The following is an 18,976-nucleotide window of genomic DNA, read 5'->3' as shown; positions in this document are numbered from 1 at the left end:
TTATTTCTCACTTACCAATAGTTTCTCGGATAATTTCTCGATTTTTTCTCATTTCTCAAATGTTTCTCGCTTCTCAGTTACGATTTCTCAGTTGTTTCTCAGATATTTCTCAATTATTTCTCACTAGCTACGTGGGTTAGTCTCGTGCGCACCTACACAGCGCGCAGTTTTGCAGGTGACAACACGTGGTGGATTCCGTCGGATAAGATAGATTCACAAGAATGTCTCATGAAGTTGGCTTTTTATACGAATGCATCAAGGCTGGGAAGATATCCAAAGAACAGGCCCAAGAAATGCTTTCCAGTAGTGGTACTTGCTCAAATGATCAGGCACACTCTTCACGACCTACTTCCTCGTTAGTTCAGCGTCATTTCAGTCAAGTCAGCAACGGTTTGTGGTGGAATTTCTCCACAGAGTGGAACTGGTATGTACAAACGTATCTTTGGTAGTTGATGACACAATGCGGATATCCTATACTAGGACACTAGGTCACAACAAAGCTGAGTTAATTGCTAGGTATAAAGCTGCACAGATTAGCAGCCGAGACAAGAGCTTAAACCGAGGCAAGAGCTTAAAGTCTAAGGAACTGAAAGCTACTAGAACAGCTTTGCTAACTAAGGTATCATGCACCGTAATAAAAGTTGAAAATTTTTATTCCCATGGGCTATTTGCTGCACATGTATACTATTAGGTATCACGTTTTTGTACCTTATAGACTCTTATTGTGATACCATGTGTACTAATATACGTAAGTACTCAATTTCAGATTTCAATGGGAGGCATGAAGTATGACGATATTAAGCAGTGTGGGAAAAGATGTAAAGAGTTGGGTCCATTGACCAGTGTATCTTTACCACCAGCAGCCACTTATGAAGAAGTGATAGAGAAGGCTAAGGAGGAGTTTTTTTACAATAGCAGCACAGGAAGGAAGATATGAGTACTTTTTAGCTGATCCACAAGGAAACAGATTGTCAAAAAACATCAATGGAAATCGGTGGAATTTAGCCGAGTATATTCATTTACATGGATATTATCCATCAAAAACAAAAATTTATTGTGTACAGGTATAGTAAGTTACATGTTGATATTACCATGTACATAATAATGTATAATTATTGCAGTGTGACAAGGAAAAGCCTGAAATAGAAGAGAGTGTGATTAAAGCAAATCAGACACCAGCATTACCAGCTGCAGTGATACAGATTCCAGGTGACAGAAATCAGATAGAGACTTGGCATCCAACGAGCCCACAGCCCAGTCAGGTGCTTAACCATCAACCCAGTGAAGTGTCCAACCCGCGACCCAATCAGATACCCAACCAGCCAGGTATAATACTTTGAAGCAATTTAGATAGTTCAGCATAGCCATCCCTCCTGGAGGAGACTGAGCGTGGTGTTCGACTAGACATTGGGTGGCCTGCAGTTCAAATCCTGGGGTAGGAGGGCTTTCTTTGAATCCTGGGATTTTTTTCCTTTCTTTGGCCCTCTTCTGTTTCACCTTAATGTTAGCTAGGTCATGTATTCTTCTTTAAGTCTCAAGTTCCAGTTTGTTAGGTTAGGTAATCCTAACGCTGCAGCACATGTTGCTGTCAGACCTTCAGTGCTGGTCACTGTAAAGCTTTAATAATAATTATGCAACCAAGTACTAAGAATGATAAGAAATGCGGTTAAAGTTACGTCATAAATGAATAATAATGAGTAAATAATAATTAATGTTCTTGAAAACTATGAGGCCTAGAGACATGTACTAACCGGGGATAGATTCGCCTATGAACAAAGGCACAAACATAATGTTTACACCAGTTCATGCTGATAACTTGAATGGACATGTAATTCTATATAATGCCCAGTACAAAACAGTTAATTAAGTGCCACACCTGGTTTACTTTGCTATTCACAATGATAACAGTGGAGGAATTAACGACCACAGAGAAAGGCCACTGGATTACTGATTGTTTGTGGCTAGTGCCTCTTTATTTCCTAAGCTGTTTTCAGGTGGAACAGTGAGTTCCAAGGCTCGATGCCAGGTGTGCCAGTAGACGCAAGATTAAGAGTATGATTTCATGTTACAATGATTGTTTGTTGTGTATTTGTTTGTCTCATTTTGTTTGTATTATTTTGTTACCTGGCTTGTTAGCTGAATTATTCCATCTTCATGTAGCTGTTAGTTCCCAAAATTCATCTTGTATTGTATCCATGGCATCATGTGATCATTGTAGGACCTGTATTTTTTTTTTCTTTTATCATTTGGTTGGGTTGTTATTTCTTGACCAAATGACAAAAAGAAAAATACAGGCTGACTATTAGGCCAAGGTGTTACTTTACACAGGGTGTTTGGTCTGTACAGTCTGTGTACTGTACTCCTGGCACAGTGCTAACTTTAAAATGTGCTGTTTATAGGAAGACATGAAAATGTTGAAAATGATAAGGAGGGAAAACATGGCAATAATATTGGTATAGTATTTTTATACTTTGATTTGCTAGTATTTAACTGTGTGATCCAATTCAGGTGCATGTTTGATACCCGCTTCATCAATACAATTGGGAAACCAACTGGGTGAAGGAGGATTTGGTACTGTGTACGTTTCAGATTTTAATGGTATACTAGTAGCCGGTACACTAGTAGCCGTAACACAACTAAAGATGGATAAATCTGCTGATGTAGACCACATGAATGAAATAAAAGCGTTGAGGTTTGCATATTATTATGCTTTTCACTTTATGCTGTCTATATGTATATGTAGTGTTCTTTGCCATCCCAATATTGTGCTGTTTATGGGATACACACACCAGGACAACTGCATACCAATCATCACAAATTTTGTGGAAGGAAACGATTTGTTTCATCTATTATTTAAGTAGGTATGTTTAAGTATATTATGCAGCATATGTTTTATGGTTTGTTTTAGAAGAAATGGTTTGATATTCTTGATAAAACATCCATCGCAGAGCAAACTGCACAGGCTCTAGCATACATGCACAGCCAGAACCCTCCAATGATACACAGGGATGTGAAACCGCCTAATATACTAGTGAGCATTTTGAAATAATCCTGACCAGCTGATTTTACATCACATAAACATTACAGATTGAGAGGGGTACACTGCATGTCTACATGACAGATATGGGGTTGGCAAGGATAAAAATGGGACGTGCCACTATGACACAAGTGGGGATGATAGGTACTGCATACTACGCAGCACCAGAGACATTTCAAGGAGCCGCTGGAACAGCTTCTGATGTCTGGGCTTTCGGAATGGTGCTGCTAGAGCTGTACGGCGAGCGTCATGCTTGGGGGATGTTAAGAGCCAGCACCATTTACTGGGCAAGATAATGACTAAACAGCTCCCATATATTGGGCATCTTGATGAGTCGAGGCAAAACATTTGTAAAGCTTGTTTAAATTATGACCCCAAAGCTCGTAAATCTGTACCAGAGGTTCTACAATTACTGCGAACCACAGAGTGATGTGAGAGCAACATTTACATTTGTATGATTGATCTTAACAGTTGTTATAAATGATCTTGTAGATGATGTAATATTAATCTTCTAATGCGGTTTTTAATAGTCTATAGATTGCCAGTCCTTCCTCGGCATTAGTTGGCTTTTGGATATTTGCATCAGCCATCACATAATTGGCTAAATTATCAAATTCTGTGATCACCAGTCTGGGCTTTAAAATGCTGTAGTCCTCAGCCATCGCTACACACTGGATGTTTGTAAGACAGTGCACCTTTAAAGCATTGATGACATAAAGCAACAAGTGCAAAAATAAATATATTAAATATGTGGCAGAAAATACAAAACATCAGCGACACCCCCTGGATTTTGTGCACTCTGTCTTATGTGATGAGTATTCCACTCTTCAGCAATTCTTGTTAACTCATCCTGAATAAATTCCGTGAATGCATAACGTAAACAATCCCTACACAGAAATCTAGTAAAGCAACATGATGGTTTCGTCATGCACGTACATACACATTGACATTGTTTTTATGGCAATATCTGGAAACAATCAATGATGTATATTATATAGTTATACAACAGCCACGAGTGCTCTGCCTGATATAAACGCACGAGCCTGAGGGCCGTCAGGCCCGAAGGCAAGTGCGTTTATACAGGCAGAGCACGAGTGCACGTTGTACTGTTATGTACCACTCACCTAATAGGTGGGGAGAGTCTCACAAGACAGCTGTAACACTTATAAAGGCCAGGTTTCTAACATCAATTGTGGGTAACCAAGCCGGACGTTGCGGTGACGTTCACCCTGCAGTACTACAGCCACCTGAGATATTGAAAGCTAGTACGCTATGGGTTATATCACTAACCTGAATTCGCTGTTCGACTCTCATCATGTAGTGCTCAGCATGCCAGCCGTGATCACTCAATCGCTATATAGACTAAGCGCCAGACTAATCGCCATAGCGATTCTCTCGAGCGAAAAAAAGCAGCTAAATAGACGGTTTAAGTAAACAAAACCTAACTACTAAACGATACTAGTCTAATTCTTACTGTTCACACCGGCTAAACTCGAATCTGGTGGCATGACAAAACCGGTTACCACAATCGAACGTAAAGGTTAGTATTATTTAGAATATATTTGTTTTATTGAGTCATTGTCGAAGTGGACTACAGTTTAATCTGGGCTAAGATGGCACCAGACTAGTAAGGTGTATAAGTACGTTTATATATATATATATGTAGACTAGAGTGGTGGCTACCCGCGTTGGCTTTTTCGATCACCATTGGCTGCTTGTAAACATTATGCGTATTGGTGACGTTATGGCACAATCGACCTTTACATGTCAGGTTATAAAAGAATTCGAGTGATCTGTGAAGTGTCTTTCCACCTATTAGGTGAGGTGTCGTAGTGGTCTTCGCCACCGGCACTTGTGCTATGCTGCACAAAACCACAGCCAGTGCAATATCTGTATATTGCACTGCGGTCGGTGCATTATAACTTATAATGCACTCGTTGTGGTCTACAAAACCGCAACCAGTGCATTATAAGTTATAATGCACTCGCTGTGGTCTGCAGCAGTGCAATATACAAATTATGGCACTGGCGGTGCCTTTGAACTTCCCACGCAGAGTGGTACATTATAGCATATAAGTACAAATTTTAGAGTTACACATACGTAATTTTTGTGGAATGACAAATTTCAGTATTTATGCAATTTTGTTTTTGAGGATCACTTGTTTTTCACTGAGATTATCTATTAGAAAGTATAGAGCTAACCCTAAATTTTCAAGGATGAAAAATTTGCAGAAAGCCAAGCAACCATTAAAATTATGTCCCTTGAAAATTTGTACATATATGGTATTATAGTATTTTGCATAGTTCAGTATACATGTGCAACATGTACAAATGATTAATAAGGGGCATTATTCTAGACTAATACAAACTACTCGTGAAACATATCTCTCCATTATATATTCTAATGTATGTATACGTGGATGCAGTGTATTGGGATGCCTAGACATTCTAATAGTTTTGACCACTTTCACTATTAAAATTAATGAAAGATATCCCATTTGCAAAAAAAAATATGTACCTTGAAAAATACTGAATATACAGTATATAGCTGTCAAGTGCTGGTTTAAAACGATGCAGAAATTGTCTGAACCTCTAAAGTTCACACATGTACCACTGTTGGTATAGTATACCATAAACCTCTAACAATCTATATTACAAACACAACACACCAAATAAATTAACTTACATATGAACTGCATTAGAATCATCAATTTCTCCATTTGACTGTAACTCCTTTAATACAGTAAGGGTAATGCACTTTCAATGCAAACACTGCATATCCACCTTAAAAAAATCCATCCACCAACTAGCTCCATTCTTCCTCAACTGTCCCCACCATGCTTCAATACACTGGTAAGAATGACTATTATTAATTTTTGAACATCAATTTATTCATTGCAAACCTGATTGGATGTAGATTTGCCATACATAAAGCTTTTTTCACCTTTAAACTGTCTTCGCCATCTCTACGCAAAAATGGTTGCAGAAAGGCGACATTACAGTTTTCTGTTCCTCGGTCAGACCGTACAATGCTTGGACAACCTAAAATGGTAAATGTACACATTAGCAGATGAATTTTACAGTAATTGTACCTTGTATTGTCTTAACACACTCCAGGTAATATCCTGCTATTACGTATGGGTCGTTGTTAGATGGTGCCACGTGTAGCCACATTATGTGACGGGAATACCTGCATGTGACAATCACCAATAACCACTAGTATGCCAATATCGGAAATATCTATTATAACAAGGATACACACCAGCAGCACAATCACTAAATATTTTAGTGTGACTATAATTATGTACAAGTGCTTCCGGTGATATATAACTTAATTGATGATGTTTAGCTATAGTCTTGCTAGCACAAGCAGTTGTCACACACAGGCATAGGATTCTTGCATGAAACAGTACAGCCAATTGGTAATATCAAAGTTATAGCTATGAGTAAGATAGCATAGTTTTCAACCTGACACCAAAGCAAAACCAGGTGTTAATAACTATAGGAATGCAACTGGCTTCTGCTATCCCAGTAAAATTGATGATACAATGTGTTTGGCTTCATTTAATGTTTACTGTGTTTGTAGTTGTAAGCACTATAGCTATGTATGAATATGTCAACATCCACATTGAATATTTCTGTCTTTCTTTCGTTCTTGGGGTTACAGTAACTATCTTACAGTCCCTGGTATTTACAAGTGACAAAACCACAAGGTCACATCTCAGATTCACACCATACATGTACTGTAACGTTCACGTAATACACTAACCCATCTATACATCCATGTATACAGAAGCCGAAAGGTTTCAGCTTGTCGTACCCATCCATGTGCCACACAAAATCAGGGCCCTGCATGAAGTTAGTTATATACACAATGACACCATAATCAAGGTACAGAGATACTAATTATGAACGGTACATACAGGTATTATTATTATTAGGCCCGGGACACATACAAAATAGTACAGGACAACCTACCAATTAACTACATTTCTTATTATTCTTAGTACTCATTTATATAATCTAATCAAAAACAGCCAAGCTGTAAAAAAAGGTGCGGCCCCTAAAAAGGCCAAGGTGAAAAAAGATGTGAAATCCAAGGTGGCGGCCAAGAAATGGCTGTGATGGTAGGTTAATGGTAAAAAATTAAATAACGACAATTCAGGTGAATTTTGTGCCAAGACCAAGTGGCACCAAATTCACCTGAATTGTTGTTATTAAAATTTTTACCATTAACCTACCATCACAGCCATTTCTTGGCCGCCACCTTGGATTTCACATCTTTTTTCACCTTGACCTTTTTAGGGGCCACACCTTTTTTTACAGCTTGGCTGTTTTTGATTAGATATCACTTCTTTTTGTATTTGTATACCTTTATCTAAAGTAGAACTATGCTTGGCTGAAGGCATCAGTTAGTAGAAAATGTTTGTTAAATAGAAAATTAAATTTCATTAAAATTTCTTTGAGGGGTTTGGGTTCATTTTGAAGACATTTATGGACTAGGTTATAGCTAACAAATTCTGCCAAGCTGTCATGAAGGAAAACGGAGGCTTGTTATTGGGTATTTTTTGCCAGAAAGCCTAAACTTTCATGTTCCCTAATATACAGTAGTATCGTACTGTATATGTGAATATTAACAGGACTTTTATAATGGAAGAGAATTGCAAAGAGGCTATACAGAAAGCCTAGTAACAAGTATGATTAGCTGGTATGGGTGTAATGCACATTAATGATGAAAATGCACACTATGCATACCTTGCTATGATATTATCTTCTTTTCAGTCTCCTTTCTTGGGCACCAACAGGATCATGTATAGCAGATAACATCATAACAGTATCTCTGTAAGAAATAGTAATTGTGACACTAAAGCCTCAACAGCAATACACATTCTATATAGAACCGTACCTTCCCACCTTTAACTTATGTTTCTGTGTCAAACGTTGATGGAGCAACCTATAGCCAATATCTCGTCCGGACTCGCCTCTTTCCTTCTGTGTAAAAATGCATAACCGATGCACACATACATTTCAAATAAAACAAATAAACACGTACACTAGTCTTATTAGCACTTGATTGTAAATTTAACCCCCCACCCCTCCCCTCCTCCTCCTGAGCCAAATGGTGGTGGCTGTGTTGTTTATTCCAGGTCCCTAAGCAATAATATTATGGTCTTAGAGTTTTTATAGCTGCCCTCTGGATGTAGCTGCCCTCTAATGGTTGTTTCTTGGGAGGTGATTGGCTCTCTACTGGTATTTTATGTCGGTTGAGCTTTGTGAATTAGACGGAAAATAACCTCATTCTGGAATATGTAATGCAAGTGCACATGCGAGGGAGGTAAGTATATAAAGTCAAATGTGTGGACACATGTTTAATTCTACGCTATCATTTTGTAAGTGTAGGCTACCTTCCCTCCCACCCTCCCATTTGTGATTTTCCTGACAAGTTTGTAGACCTAGAGTGGAGTTAAAGGCGGTGCTGCTGTTACGGACTTGGACTGAAGCATACATTTTTGTGAGGGTGGATGCAGCCGATGCACATGGATTTTTCTGGGCAGGCAACAAAAAGGTTGCCTGTCTGGTTTTTCCCCTGGTCTCACTTGGGAACAGTGATTCCAAAATTAATTGTATTGTACAGGCCCCCACCCTCCTAGGTAGCATAACTGCTGTATTTACTTATGCCACTGTGGTTTGTAATTGTGCTCTAGTGTGCTATTCATAGTACACCTGTATGAACTGGTAGCCACACTTGGCAGCTACATGTCTCCAAGTTATTGTGGGTTTATTGCATGTATGAGGAAGGAGTTAGTTTTGTGAAAATGGCATGGCAAACAAGGATAGTTTAGGCAACTTCTGCCTCTTATTTTAACTTTTGCGCTTGTCAAACTTGTAATTAACAAACATCAGTACATGCACCATGAATAGCCATTCCATAGTCTACTGACTCACCAGCAAGTAAAACATGTTACGGTACATAAAATCTACTGTGCACAGTACAAATGGCGGATGGATTAGGTAGGTTTCCAGTCTCGGTTTCCAATCCAATAGTGGAGTGTCTCATCTAAACTGTTCAGGGCCGGAGCCCACGGTCCGGCCGGTCCGGCATTGGCCGGACCACTTTTGAATATGAAAAAAGATCGAGATACTCTAATAGAGCAGTCATCATAATATACTCTAATAGAACAGTCATCGCAACACTCTAATAGAGCATTTGGTATAAAATATAGCCACTGTTCTACTTAGTCTAAGCCATTACACCTATGTTAATTGTCCTCAAATCACCTAAAAGTTCCGGTGCGTCATCTGCATTGCACTGCATTGGGCTAATTGATCATGCATGTGAGCATGACATGCATGCATTAGCAATTACAAACCCAATGACTTCTGTATCTCAAAGAACTATAAGCTTTCACTGAAACTTTGAAAGTAAAATTAGCTATGAAATTGAATTAATTGGCACTGTAGCACAAAATTACCAGGATATAGTGCTATCCTTAATGTTATCAAAAAGGAGAAAGAGGCTTTGCAGCTTCCAGATGCCATTTCAAAGCATCTATTTTCAAAAATTATCCTGGGAAGCATGCCCCCAGATCCCCCTAACTTGACATGCTGTGTGTGCTTAGCACATGCAGTTGAGTATCACATATGATCTAAAAATCACATCAGATCAATAAGAAGTATAGTATATGCATGACCTCCATTGCAGTCCATGGATGGCCGGACCACTCAAAATCTCTGGGCTCCGGCCCTGTCTAAACTGGTAACTTAACAGTTACTTCCATTCCAAATGAAGCCCCTCAGTGACGTTACTTTAATAGCCAGTAGGGAATATATAATCTATGATACAATATATAACGGTAAACCTCAATTGCCTCCTCTACTTCTTGCAAAGGAGAGTCAACATCCTTCCCCCGTCGCTTTAGTCCAAGACGACTTAGTCTTCTTCTAAGTTGATCATCAGTTAGGAATACGTCTCCATAAAATCTCTGATGTCTCTATAAATATAGCCTCTATCAAAATACTGTTTTAGGAGTTCATCTTCATCATTTAGCTGATGCAGAGCAGGAGAACCTGCAACAGCCATCAGGGTGGCGGTTTGGAAGTTCACGAGGCGCTCGGCAGTGACTGAGTGTGGATCCTTCCTGGCCGACAACTGGTAAAATTGACTAGGGTCAAGACTAACCCGCGTTTATCAAAGTATGCATAACTGAGAAATATCTGAGAAACAACTGAGAAATCGTAACTGAGAAGCGAGAAAAAATTTGAGAAATGAGAAAAAATCGAGAAATTATCCAAGAAATAAGTGAGAAAATATTGGTAAGTGAGAAATAAATGAGAAATAACTGAGAAATTTCTCGGAAATAACTAAGAAAAGAAGTGAGAAACGCCCTGAACCGGCCACCGTAAAAAAGGATTAAAACAAAATAATAGGGTAATGGATACTATTATAAATTATTAGCCACCCTATATATCCACCCTCCCTGGATCAGCCCCTGATATGGTATAGAACAACAACACTAAAACAAGCATTAGGATTACCTGGATAGAATTTACTGACTCACTAAACATTGGGCGATTGTTACCCCCTTCGAAAAGGGCGGGATAGTGAAATACGCCATTCACAATCAGGGGTGGATCCAGACTTTTAAAAAGGGGGGTTCCACTTTGGAATTGCAACTTCAGCCTAGCTGTAAGTTGAAGACCAAAAAAAAAAAAAAGTCATCACCTGCTGACAATAGCTGCCCCTCACCATACCACCCCCAGCACAAAGAAAGCACGTGCTGGACAACTGAATAAAAAGCACGTGCTGCCCCTCACCATAGATGCCCTCATTTACTTATTTATAACTGTATACATTGCTAATTATAGCTTGCTACACTGCTCCTCAAAAGACTACTGTGACTGCTCTATTAGAGTATCTCGATTTGACTGCTCTATTAGAGTATCTCGAGTAAGAGAGGCTCTTTCAAAAGGGGGGTTCCATGGAACCATTTGAACCCCCCTGAATCTGCCCCTGACAATACATTTCTGTAAAATGTCAATATGTGAGAGTGTTTGTTTAGTTGCCTTCCTCGCGAAAGGGGGTAGTTAATTAGTGGTAGAGCCTAGTTTGTAGGTGTGTCTGTCGATGGTCTTTTCCCCACCCAATACACGGAAAAAAGCGGTCTGGCCACGCGAGACGTTAGTGACTCATCACACAGCTCTGGCAGAAAAATGAATTTGGCTCTCTACTTGACTTATTCTCTTATGGTTGGCCTTCTTGTTATTGTATTGGTCACGTTGGTAAACTTGTCCACTATCATTCGTGTGGTTGTCTCGTGGATTACGTGGTGTCGTGATGTCATGTATCTTCGCTCATTGCCTTGTCCTCCACGACACTGGATTTTGGGACATGTGTCAAAAGTAAGTACTGCAATATGTATATTACATAGCTGTACTAGGTGCCTGTCCTGAATGCGTGTAGCAGCAAGACTACCGCAAGGATGATGACAACTTATTCAGTACTGATAATTTATAGTAGTCTCCTTTTATCATTTGGTCGGGAAAAAATGACAGTCTGGTAACATAGCCAATTATTGCTAATTTAACCGTAGGTTTAAAACGTTTAATTGAGGGGTTGTAACCATCCATGCACTCTGTGTGTTTGTAGGCACAGTGCTGGAAAAGGTACAGAGGGTTGCAGAATGTTTGCAACAAAACTGTAAAGCGCCAACCGAAAAATGTGATCGCCACAACTTTGATAGGTCATGTTTCTGGTGACTTCCTGTATTGCAAAGATTCTGCAATCCCTTGTATCAGCTTCTACCAACTTTCTAGTATGGTGACCTCTGTCATGTCTGCAGTGGAATCCCTCCTTGCTCAAGTTCAGTGATTTCATAGAGTAATGAAATCCACATGTTTATGGATTCCACTTACCTACTCATGATTGAATACTTTGGGTAGACTTAACCTCCTGTGGGTTACCTACCTGACTGGTATTGTTCAAGGGAAGCTACACAAGTCTGGTTTGACCTTCTTTGCTAGGTCTATAAATACCGTATAAGCAGAAATTTTGGCGAGCAGAATATTTGATGTTTGCTTTATAATTTGTATTTGGCAAGAGTTTAATTTGATGAAATGCAAAATGGAGTCCCGCGTGGTAGCAAATTGTATAGCTGGCTTCTCGTTTACAAAGATGTATGTACGTTTACTTCGTTAGCCCACACACTGGAGAGAGTTTCATGTGAGATGGAGAATCCATGACAGTGTAGCAAAAGGAAACGAAGTGATTGGGAACATTCTCCATGACAAGTAGCTAGTTACGATCCGGCTCCGCTGCGTGTTTCTTGAGGTATATCTTCCCCAAGCGGTATCTTTGTTTGGTAAAATAGTATAGGACCTCCTTAATCTGTGATATTTATACAGACAATTGTAGAATTGTTTGATTAACCGCTGGCTGACCTCCAGTAGTACATCGATCTAGATACACCACCTTGCTTCTTGCTTGATCTTTCGCCTATTCAATTGGTTAAATATTAGAAACACTAATGGCGAGATTTTAATTTGGCAATTTTGTGAGCATTCGCCAATTTTAATTTCACGCCAAAATTTCTGCTCATATGGTAGTGCTGTAGCAGTGGAGAGTTCTGCAGTTTCACAGTGCTAACTTGTAGCAGTTTGTCGATTTTCCCCAACACCCACCTCCCTAAACTTCGTTTTCCTTTCATGGTGATTTAGGTGACCCCTTTCCATTGGCTGGTTTCCTTTGGGTTGGTGCTGTGTTTTTATAGTTTACCATGAATATCCCCGGAATGCAGGCAGGACAGAAATCTGCTTGCATTGGGAATACATTCTACTCACCATTGCAGCAGGTACAAAGAATGCAGCTCACGTGTTCTATTTGATCATGTGATCCAAAATGGTTTCACTCTGCCTTCTGTGGGTATGTAGCACTATCACAGCACCATTACTCCATTCCCCTTTATGTTGATACTTATGGTTTACTCATTCCTCTCTCAGTACCAGTACAACCCCTTGACAGACTGGAAATTCAGTTGGTTAGCCTCAAACCTTGCAAGCTCAACCTCAAACCTTACAAGCTCTAATAAGTGAAGCAATCGTATGAATACACTCTTTACCATATTCGAGGGTACGATATTATGATGGCAGATCTGATAGTTTGCTGACAAATGCAATGTAGTGATGGCATAGTAAGACTGCAACGAGATCTAGACATACTAAGTGAGTGGGCTATTACTTGGCAGATGAAATTTAACCTATCTAAATGTGACACCTTACAATTACCAACAAACGGTCCCCCATCAACTCGATATACAAACTTTATAACAACACCATAAATAAAGTGAAATCTACTAAATACCTCTGCATTACCATTCTCCTGGTCAGACCACATTGCATGTATTTGCAATAAAGCTAAATCTACGCTTGCATTCCTGCAAAGAAACTTGAAACAATGTTCTAATGTCTTAAGATCACAAACATACTTCAGTTACGTCAGACCAGTAATTGAATACGCATCCACAGTATGGTCTCCACACATCATGACAGATATAAAGCTATATATCAAATTACTAAGGCTCAAACGAATAGTGGTAATTGCTGACCGAATAATTACTTCCTGTTGTACCGAATATCCAATATCCGAAGTATTCGTCTGTTCTTACTGTGTGTTAGTTTATAAAGCTAATTGAGTAATGTAGTGGTTAATTATAGCCAGACCAGGTATTAAATTTTTTGGTCACTTGTAATGCTGTACCATGTGTACACACACTTATTATGCTTATTCAGCAGCTGACATGGCAAGGACCAATAGCCACCAGTCTCCACCCATGAAGACATTTAGGAGTTAGAGAAGATGAAACTTGTACATCAGAGGAGGTACGACACGTGCACGTGAGCCGATACATTTTGTACAGGAACCATTTACCTGTCTCAATTTTGCTCCAGCTTTGAAATATATCAAATTTATAACATGATAAGACATTATGAGTTGTCTACCCCATTCAACCCCACTACTCCCGGGAAGTAAATCGCGTCAATAGGAAATACGCATCACGTGCTTGTTAAATGCGCCAATGTGATGGACTCAGATGGTTCCGCGAGAACACCAACGCCTGAAAACGTGGCTACAAAGCGACCCAGGACCTCACCTACACTGCAAACACCTCAAAGGAGCGCCAAGAGAACGCCTCTACGAGAGAGGGTACAGAATGAATCGCCTCGTGCCTCACAGAATGCCACCGTCCGCGTGTCACCACGACAGAGAAGGTTACCGTTTCAAAAGCTGGGCCAGCCCTCTCCTGTTAACCAAACTACACAAAATTCTGGAGAAAAGTGGTCTGATGCAGAAATCAAGGCACTTGTAGAATTTGTGTTGTTTCATTCATCTGGAGACAGTTGGCCAACCCACGAACAGGATATGTTTTGGAATAGTGCTGGAGAATTTTTGCAGAAGAGAACTAAAAGCAATCTGCGGAGAACTGGTAAGATTTTAATCACTGTATACACATGTTTCATATAAGGCTTATTTTCTATAGCTGCTGCTTGCCGATTCAAAACTGTTAGTTGGCTGTCTAAGAGGTTTAAAACAGCTAAGGAGGCTGAGAAGTTCTATGCTACAGTGAAGAATAAGCCATCAGCAAGTGCTGTCAGCACACCCAGAAGGAGTCCCAGTAATGTTTGCGACAACATACAAACAGATAACGATGATCCTTCCACCATTTATTACTTATTTGACAAGCTTTCGGCAGTTGTAAAATTGCAAGTGTTGTCAACATTGCTTTCTGCATACATGACATCTGAAATGTGTGTATCTGTACCTGATGATTTTCTCAGCCACGCTTCAAAAGCTATGGTGAAATTGAGAAATAGCAGGCGTACAAATGTGCTGTACAACTTGGCTAAGGGAATAGGGTCACTAAGGGCTGATGGTACTCCTAGATTTCCAACTGATCGTATGCCAATGGGTTTGATAGAGTACATGGCTAGCTTTTATATCTGTGATGATATAAACCAGGTATTCGATTACTATTAATTTTGTACAACTATCAATGTTTTTTTTTATACAGATCACTTGCCCAGTTGACTATCGTTCATGGCAACAAACAATGTTTGTCCAATTTGGTAATAAGTGGACAGCATTACATCATGGACCACTGTGGAGTGTAACATCTAATGATGGAGAAGGTCAGTCAAGAAAACGAGACCCAATGACAGTAAGAATTTGAAACAAATTGCAATATGAAATGTTATGTGTTATACATTTACAGGCTTTAGTAAATATACCAGCACTTTCTGTAAGGACTTTGCAACGGGATATTGCCTCCAGTGGCATAACATTAAATTCTCAAATCCAAGTATGGTTTTTTTTGTTGTTTTTTTTACATAGACAAATTGTTATTGTACTTTCCAGTTAGGTGTCCTGGATGAAGTTGCAAAATCTCACCCAACTGCCTGGTGGTGGCTCAAAGCAGACGGATGTGACTTGGTCAAGGGTCTCAAAGAATCTGTAAAGTTGAAGTGGAGCGGAGATGTAGACTTGAATGATGGTGCACTGCAGGAACAATACAACAAATATCTTGGCCGTTTGGAGTCAGTGAAGAAGGTTGGCCTAGTACAAGAACATGCCTCCAATGAATTGAGACGTATTTTGGAAGATATTGCTAAAGACTTGCAGTATGTTTAATCAGGTATGTAGGACAAATGTATAGACAATAATCATACAAGGATGTGCTTAGAATTGAAGAACTCGAATGATGCTTATTCCAGTAAGCTTCAGTCAGATCACTACAAGGAAAAGGATTTAATAACCCTTGCATGGAAAGTCAAGGAAATAAGTCAGCTAGATGAAATGGGCCGGAAATGCTACAGAGACATCAATGAGATTATAGAGAAGCTTGACCAGGATCAAGATGAGTGTTTGTGGCAAGTAGAGAACATTCCTAGACAGTTAACTAGTATTCGACAAAGGTTGACTTCTTTCATCAAGGGAATTACTCGTCACCAGCGAACAGCGGCAACACATGTCCTTGTCTTCATGATCAGCTGTGAAGAAAGGAGGACTAAACCTTATGCTGTTCCTGTGCAATGTATACCATACAAAGGTCTAGGTGATATGAAGGTCCGTCAGTTAGCCAACAACATTATTCAGGAAATGGTAACAAGAAATATGAAAGTAGCAGGTACTAATACTAATAGTCTTATTATAAGTTGTTTGATTTAATGTACTTCTAAAGGTTTTACTACTGATGGTGAGTGGAACACACTCAGAACAAAAGGAAATACTCGACCATTGTCAGTTTTTCAAATTCGTAGTGAAGCTAGAGCAAAATACTCACGAATGAAGTTGGAAAAGCTGACAGCAATGATCACTCCTCTCTGTATGTAATAGGTTGCAATGATTTTTTATACATAACTTTTCAGACAATGCTGATGGATCAATCACTGCCACAGTTCCCAATGCTGCTGTGGACACTACTTTACTGCAGCAAATACATGGTTGGACTGAATCAGGTGCAACTGAGGATGATGTGATTGACCGGTTAAGAGTTCGAACTGTGCCAACAAGCTATGCTTTTCACACCTGGATACAAGGTTAGTTGTAGACAAACTACTTAGAAGGTGTTTTTAAATACTTATCCATGATGCAGGAAAGCAAGAGACCAAGGTAGAGAAGTTAAGATCTATTTTGGCACAACTTGAGTACAAACACCAAGTCATGATGTGGGTATCAAAAGGTGTACCCTTCAACAAGCATCTTTATGTACCGGAAATCCACCCTATAACAGGTGTGGAATTTTGTGAACGTGAAGATGAAGGGCATATATTTAAGGTATGCTCTGCTGATTGTTTTTCTGTCTGTATGATAAGATTTAATCAGCTTTTTTTTTTCAGCGCATCGGCCAGAGCTTAAGACAGGGAGGACATGCAGATATTCAGCTTGAAAGATTTGAAGAAGCCTTGCATGATCCATCTGCTGGGTTGACATACACAGCTCTCAGTGGTGTACGCAAGCAGTCAGTTGAAGATGTTGAGAGATTGTTTAGTGACTCAGTTATCAAATGGATGGAAAGAAAGGGTTATACAGTTGAAGCTGAATATCTGCGTGTGATACGCAACTGGAGGCGTTCCTGTGATGAGCGAGGGTTAACATCCACACAGCGTAGCCAGTTCAACAATGACTTGCTCAAGTATGTTTTAGATGAGCTAATGCCATGGCATACTGAGAATGGGCTTCAAGATTTCAGCCTTTTGGAAGTAAACAGGTAATATTTTGTAAATTATGACCATTCCATGGAGTTTTAATCCTGATGTACAGAAGCATCAGTGATGTAAGAGGTTTTAGTAGAGAGACTTTGATTGCTATTGCAGCCAACATTGAATCCCGAGAATGGAGACAGCAGTACTGTGCAGTGAACAACATTCCATGTGAACATCCGCGAGCCAGTACAACCGATGATGTTGAATGTTTTTTTAGTGTACTCCGTGACACTGTCGGAAAAGACTTCACTCTAAAAGAGGTATCAGGAATAGTTTGGCTACCTGCATATCCATCTTAATGTTTGTTTAGGTTTTATTTGGTTGGAGAAAAGTGACATGTGAATTTGTGAAGAGGATTGACCCAGATTTGCCTTTCTACTATCACACTTCATCACACAGCCGGTTCTATGAGGGGCAGATGCCAGACTTTAATTCCAAGCCGAGAACAGAGAAGAGAGAAAAACGAATCCCAAGATACGAACTACTAGGAGCTGACAATAGAGTGACATTTGCTGTTCGCAAATCAGGGTCAATCCGTGCCACCTTTCATAATGCACCAGTTGATTTGCCTCCACCCCCAAACACATATCACCCCTTAGCCCATGAACATACGTATTACAATAGTAAATAATATTTCAAAACTTTTTTGAAGAACATAACATTACTGTATTGGACCAGTTACCACTTCTGGTGACTATGATACCAGCATACCAACCAGGATCCTTGAAATATACAATGTACCTAATCCAGTCAAAATAAACATTGATTATTCTGTTCTTGGTAAGTGCATCGTGTACGTTAGGTAGTGCCTCTGAAACTACATAGCCTATCCGCTCCCATTTACTATCTGCATTGCACATAAATGCAATGGCATTTGCATCGACAGGATTATCAGTCTCCTTTTGGAGCTTAACTTCCACTGTCTCCCCCTTTTTAATCTTGTGCTTTGCCAGTGCCAGCACTTCCTGATAGCGTAACTCTTTCGTGGATCCAATACACTTGAACGTTACAGAATGAGTTATGGATGGAATCTCCTCTTCATCAGTTTCATTGTCATCTGTAGCAAGATCACTATCTGTTTCGCTCTGATCATCTTCATTTTGATCACTTTCAAAATCACTATCTGCTTCTTCTTCTAGCCATTCCCACTCCCACATCACGAAGACTTGGTTGCCTTCAAAAAACTGGTAACCATCAGTGTCCATAGATCGACTGAATTCCCTGGCCTGTAAAAGATTGAGTCATGAATATCAGCTTTACAATTGTAGATAATCTTAAAAGATGCATGTTAATAAAATGTAATGTGTTAACTGTTATTTTAATATTCTACATTGAAGTGAAATAGAATCAACGAGAAATGCATGCATAGCCTACTATTCAAACCTCGATTAGGAAAGCATTGTCGTAGCAGACTGGAACCTTGGCAATTACCGGAAGCTTATGGTCTAACAACTGGCAGTGGCGAGCAAATCCATCGAACACGTGTATCTCGCCATGTTCATCCATCCACTGTAACTTTACTTCCCTCAACACAGCATTAAACACTGGAAAGCTTGGAATAACATAATGGATTAAGCCTCCCGTTGCTAAAACAGCGAATTCCATGTACGGCGACAAATCAGAGTCCATATTGGTATGTAAAATATTCAATTATAGTCAATAATTTTTGCTAGCGCTTATATTG

The 18,976-nt window shown here is 39.6% G+C and overlaps 4 protein-coding genes and 1 pseudogene across 6 annotated transcripts in view; 4 read left to right on the top strand and 1 right to left on the bottom strand.

Annotated features, from left to right (window-relative positions):
* Positions 1–221: 221 nt before the first annotated feature.
* On the top strand, positions 222–3,552 carry LOC136239933 (uncharacterized). Its single transcript, XM_066030675.1, has 9 exons — positions 222–424; positions 481–619; positions 885–1,064; positions 1,122–1,326; positions 2,400–2,453; positions 2,509–2,692; positions 2,744–2,857; positions 2,909–3,031; positions 3,088–3,552. Exons 1-8 carry the CDS (start codon positions 222–224, stop codon positions 2,967–2,969), a joined length of 1,140 nt encoding a protein of 379 aa, XP_065886747.1. The 3' UTR covers positions 2,970–3,031; positions 3,088–3,552.
* On the bottom strand, positions 3,301–9,555 carry LOC136239745 (uncharacterized; annotated as a pseudogene).
* Positions 9,556–11,180: 1,625 nt separating this feature from the next.
* The window catches only part of LOC136239741 (cytochrome P450 4B1-like), a 34,898-nt gene continuing 27,102 nt past the window's right edge, over positions 11,181–18,976 (top strand). The window contains exon 1 of one of the 3 annotated variants that reach the window (XM_066030469.1): positions 11,181–11,436. In XM_066030469.1, the coding sequence (XP_065886541.1) occupies positions 11,248–11,436 (189 nt within the window). In that variant the 5' untranslated portion in view covers positions 11,181–11,247. The remainder of the gene's footprint in view (positions 11,437–18,976) is intronic. The other 2 variants (XM_066030468.1, XM_066030467.1) reach the window with 2 other exon arrangements.
* On the top strand, positions 14,022–16,207 carry LOC136241093 (uncharacterized). Its single transcript, XM_066032267.1, has 6 exons — positions 14,022–14,516; positions 14,571–15,049; positions 15,102–15,248; positions 15,303–15,389; positions 15,446–15,722; positions 15,771–16,207. Exons 1-5 carry the CDS (start codon positions 14,114–14,116, stop codon positions 15,716–15,718), a joined length of 1,389 nt encoding a protein of 462 aa, XP_065888339.1. The 5' UTR covers positions 14,022–14,113; the 3' UTR covers positions 15,719–15,722; positions 15,771–16,207.
* Positions 16,223–18,649, top strand: LOC136241092 (uncharacterized). The gene is made up of 6 exons (XM_066032266.1): positions 16,223–16,412; positions 16,456–16,626; positions 16,683–16,864; positions 16,927–17,297; positions 17,351–17,552; positions 17,603–18,649. Exons 1-6 carry the CDS (start codon positions 16,373–16,375, stop codon positions 17,921–17,923), a joined length of 1,287 nt encoding a protein of 428 aa, XP_065888338.1. The 5' UTR covers positions 16,223–16,372; the 3' UTR covers positions 17,924–18,649.

Source organism: Dysidea avara, chromosome 12 (assembly GCF_963678975.1).
Source record: "Dysidea avara chromosome 12, odDysAvar1.4, whole genome shotgun sequence".
Taxonomy (NCBI): Eukaryota; Metazoa; Porifera; class Demospongiae; order Dictyoceratida; family Dysideidae; genus Dysidea; species Dysidea avara.
This window is presented reverse-complemented; position numbering and strand designations above follow the sequence as displayed.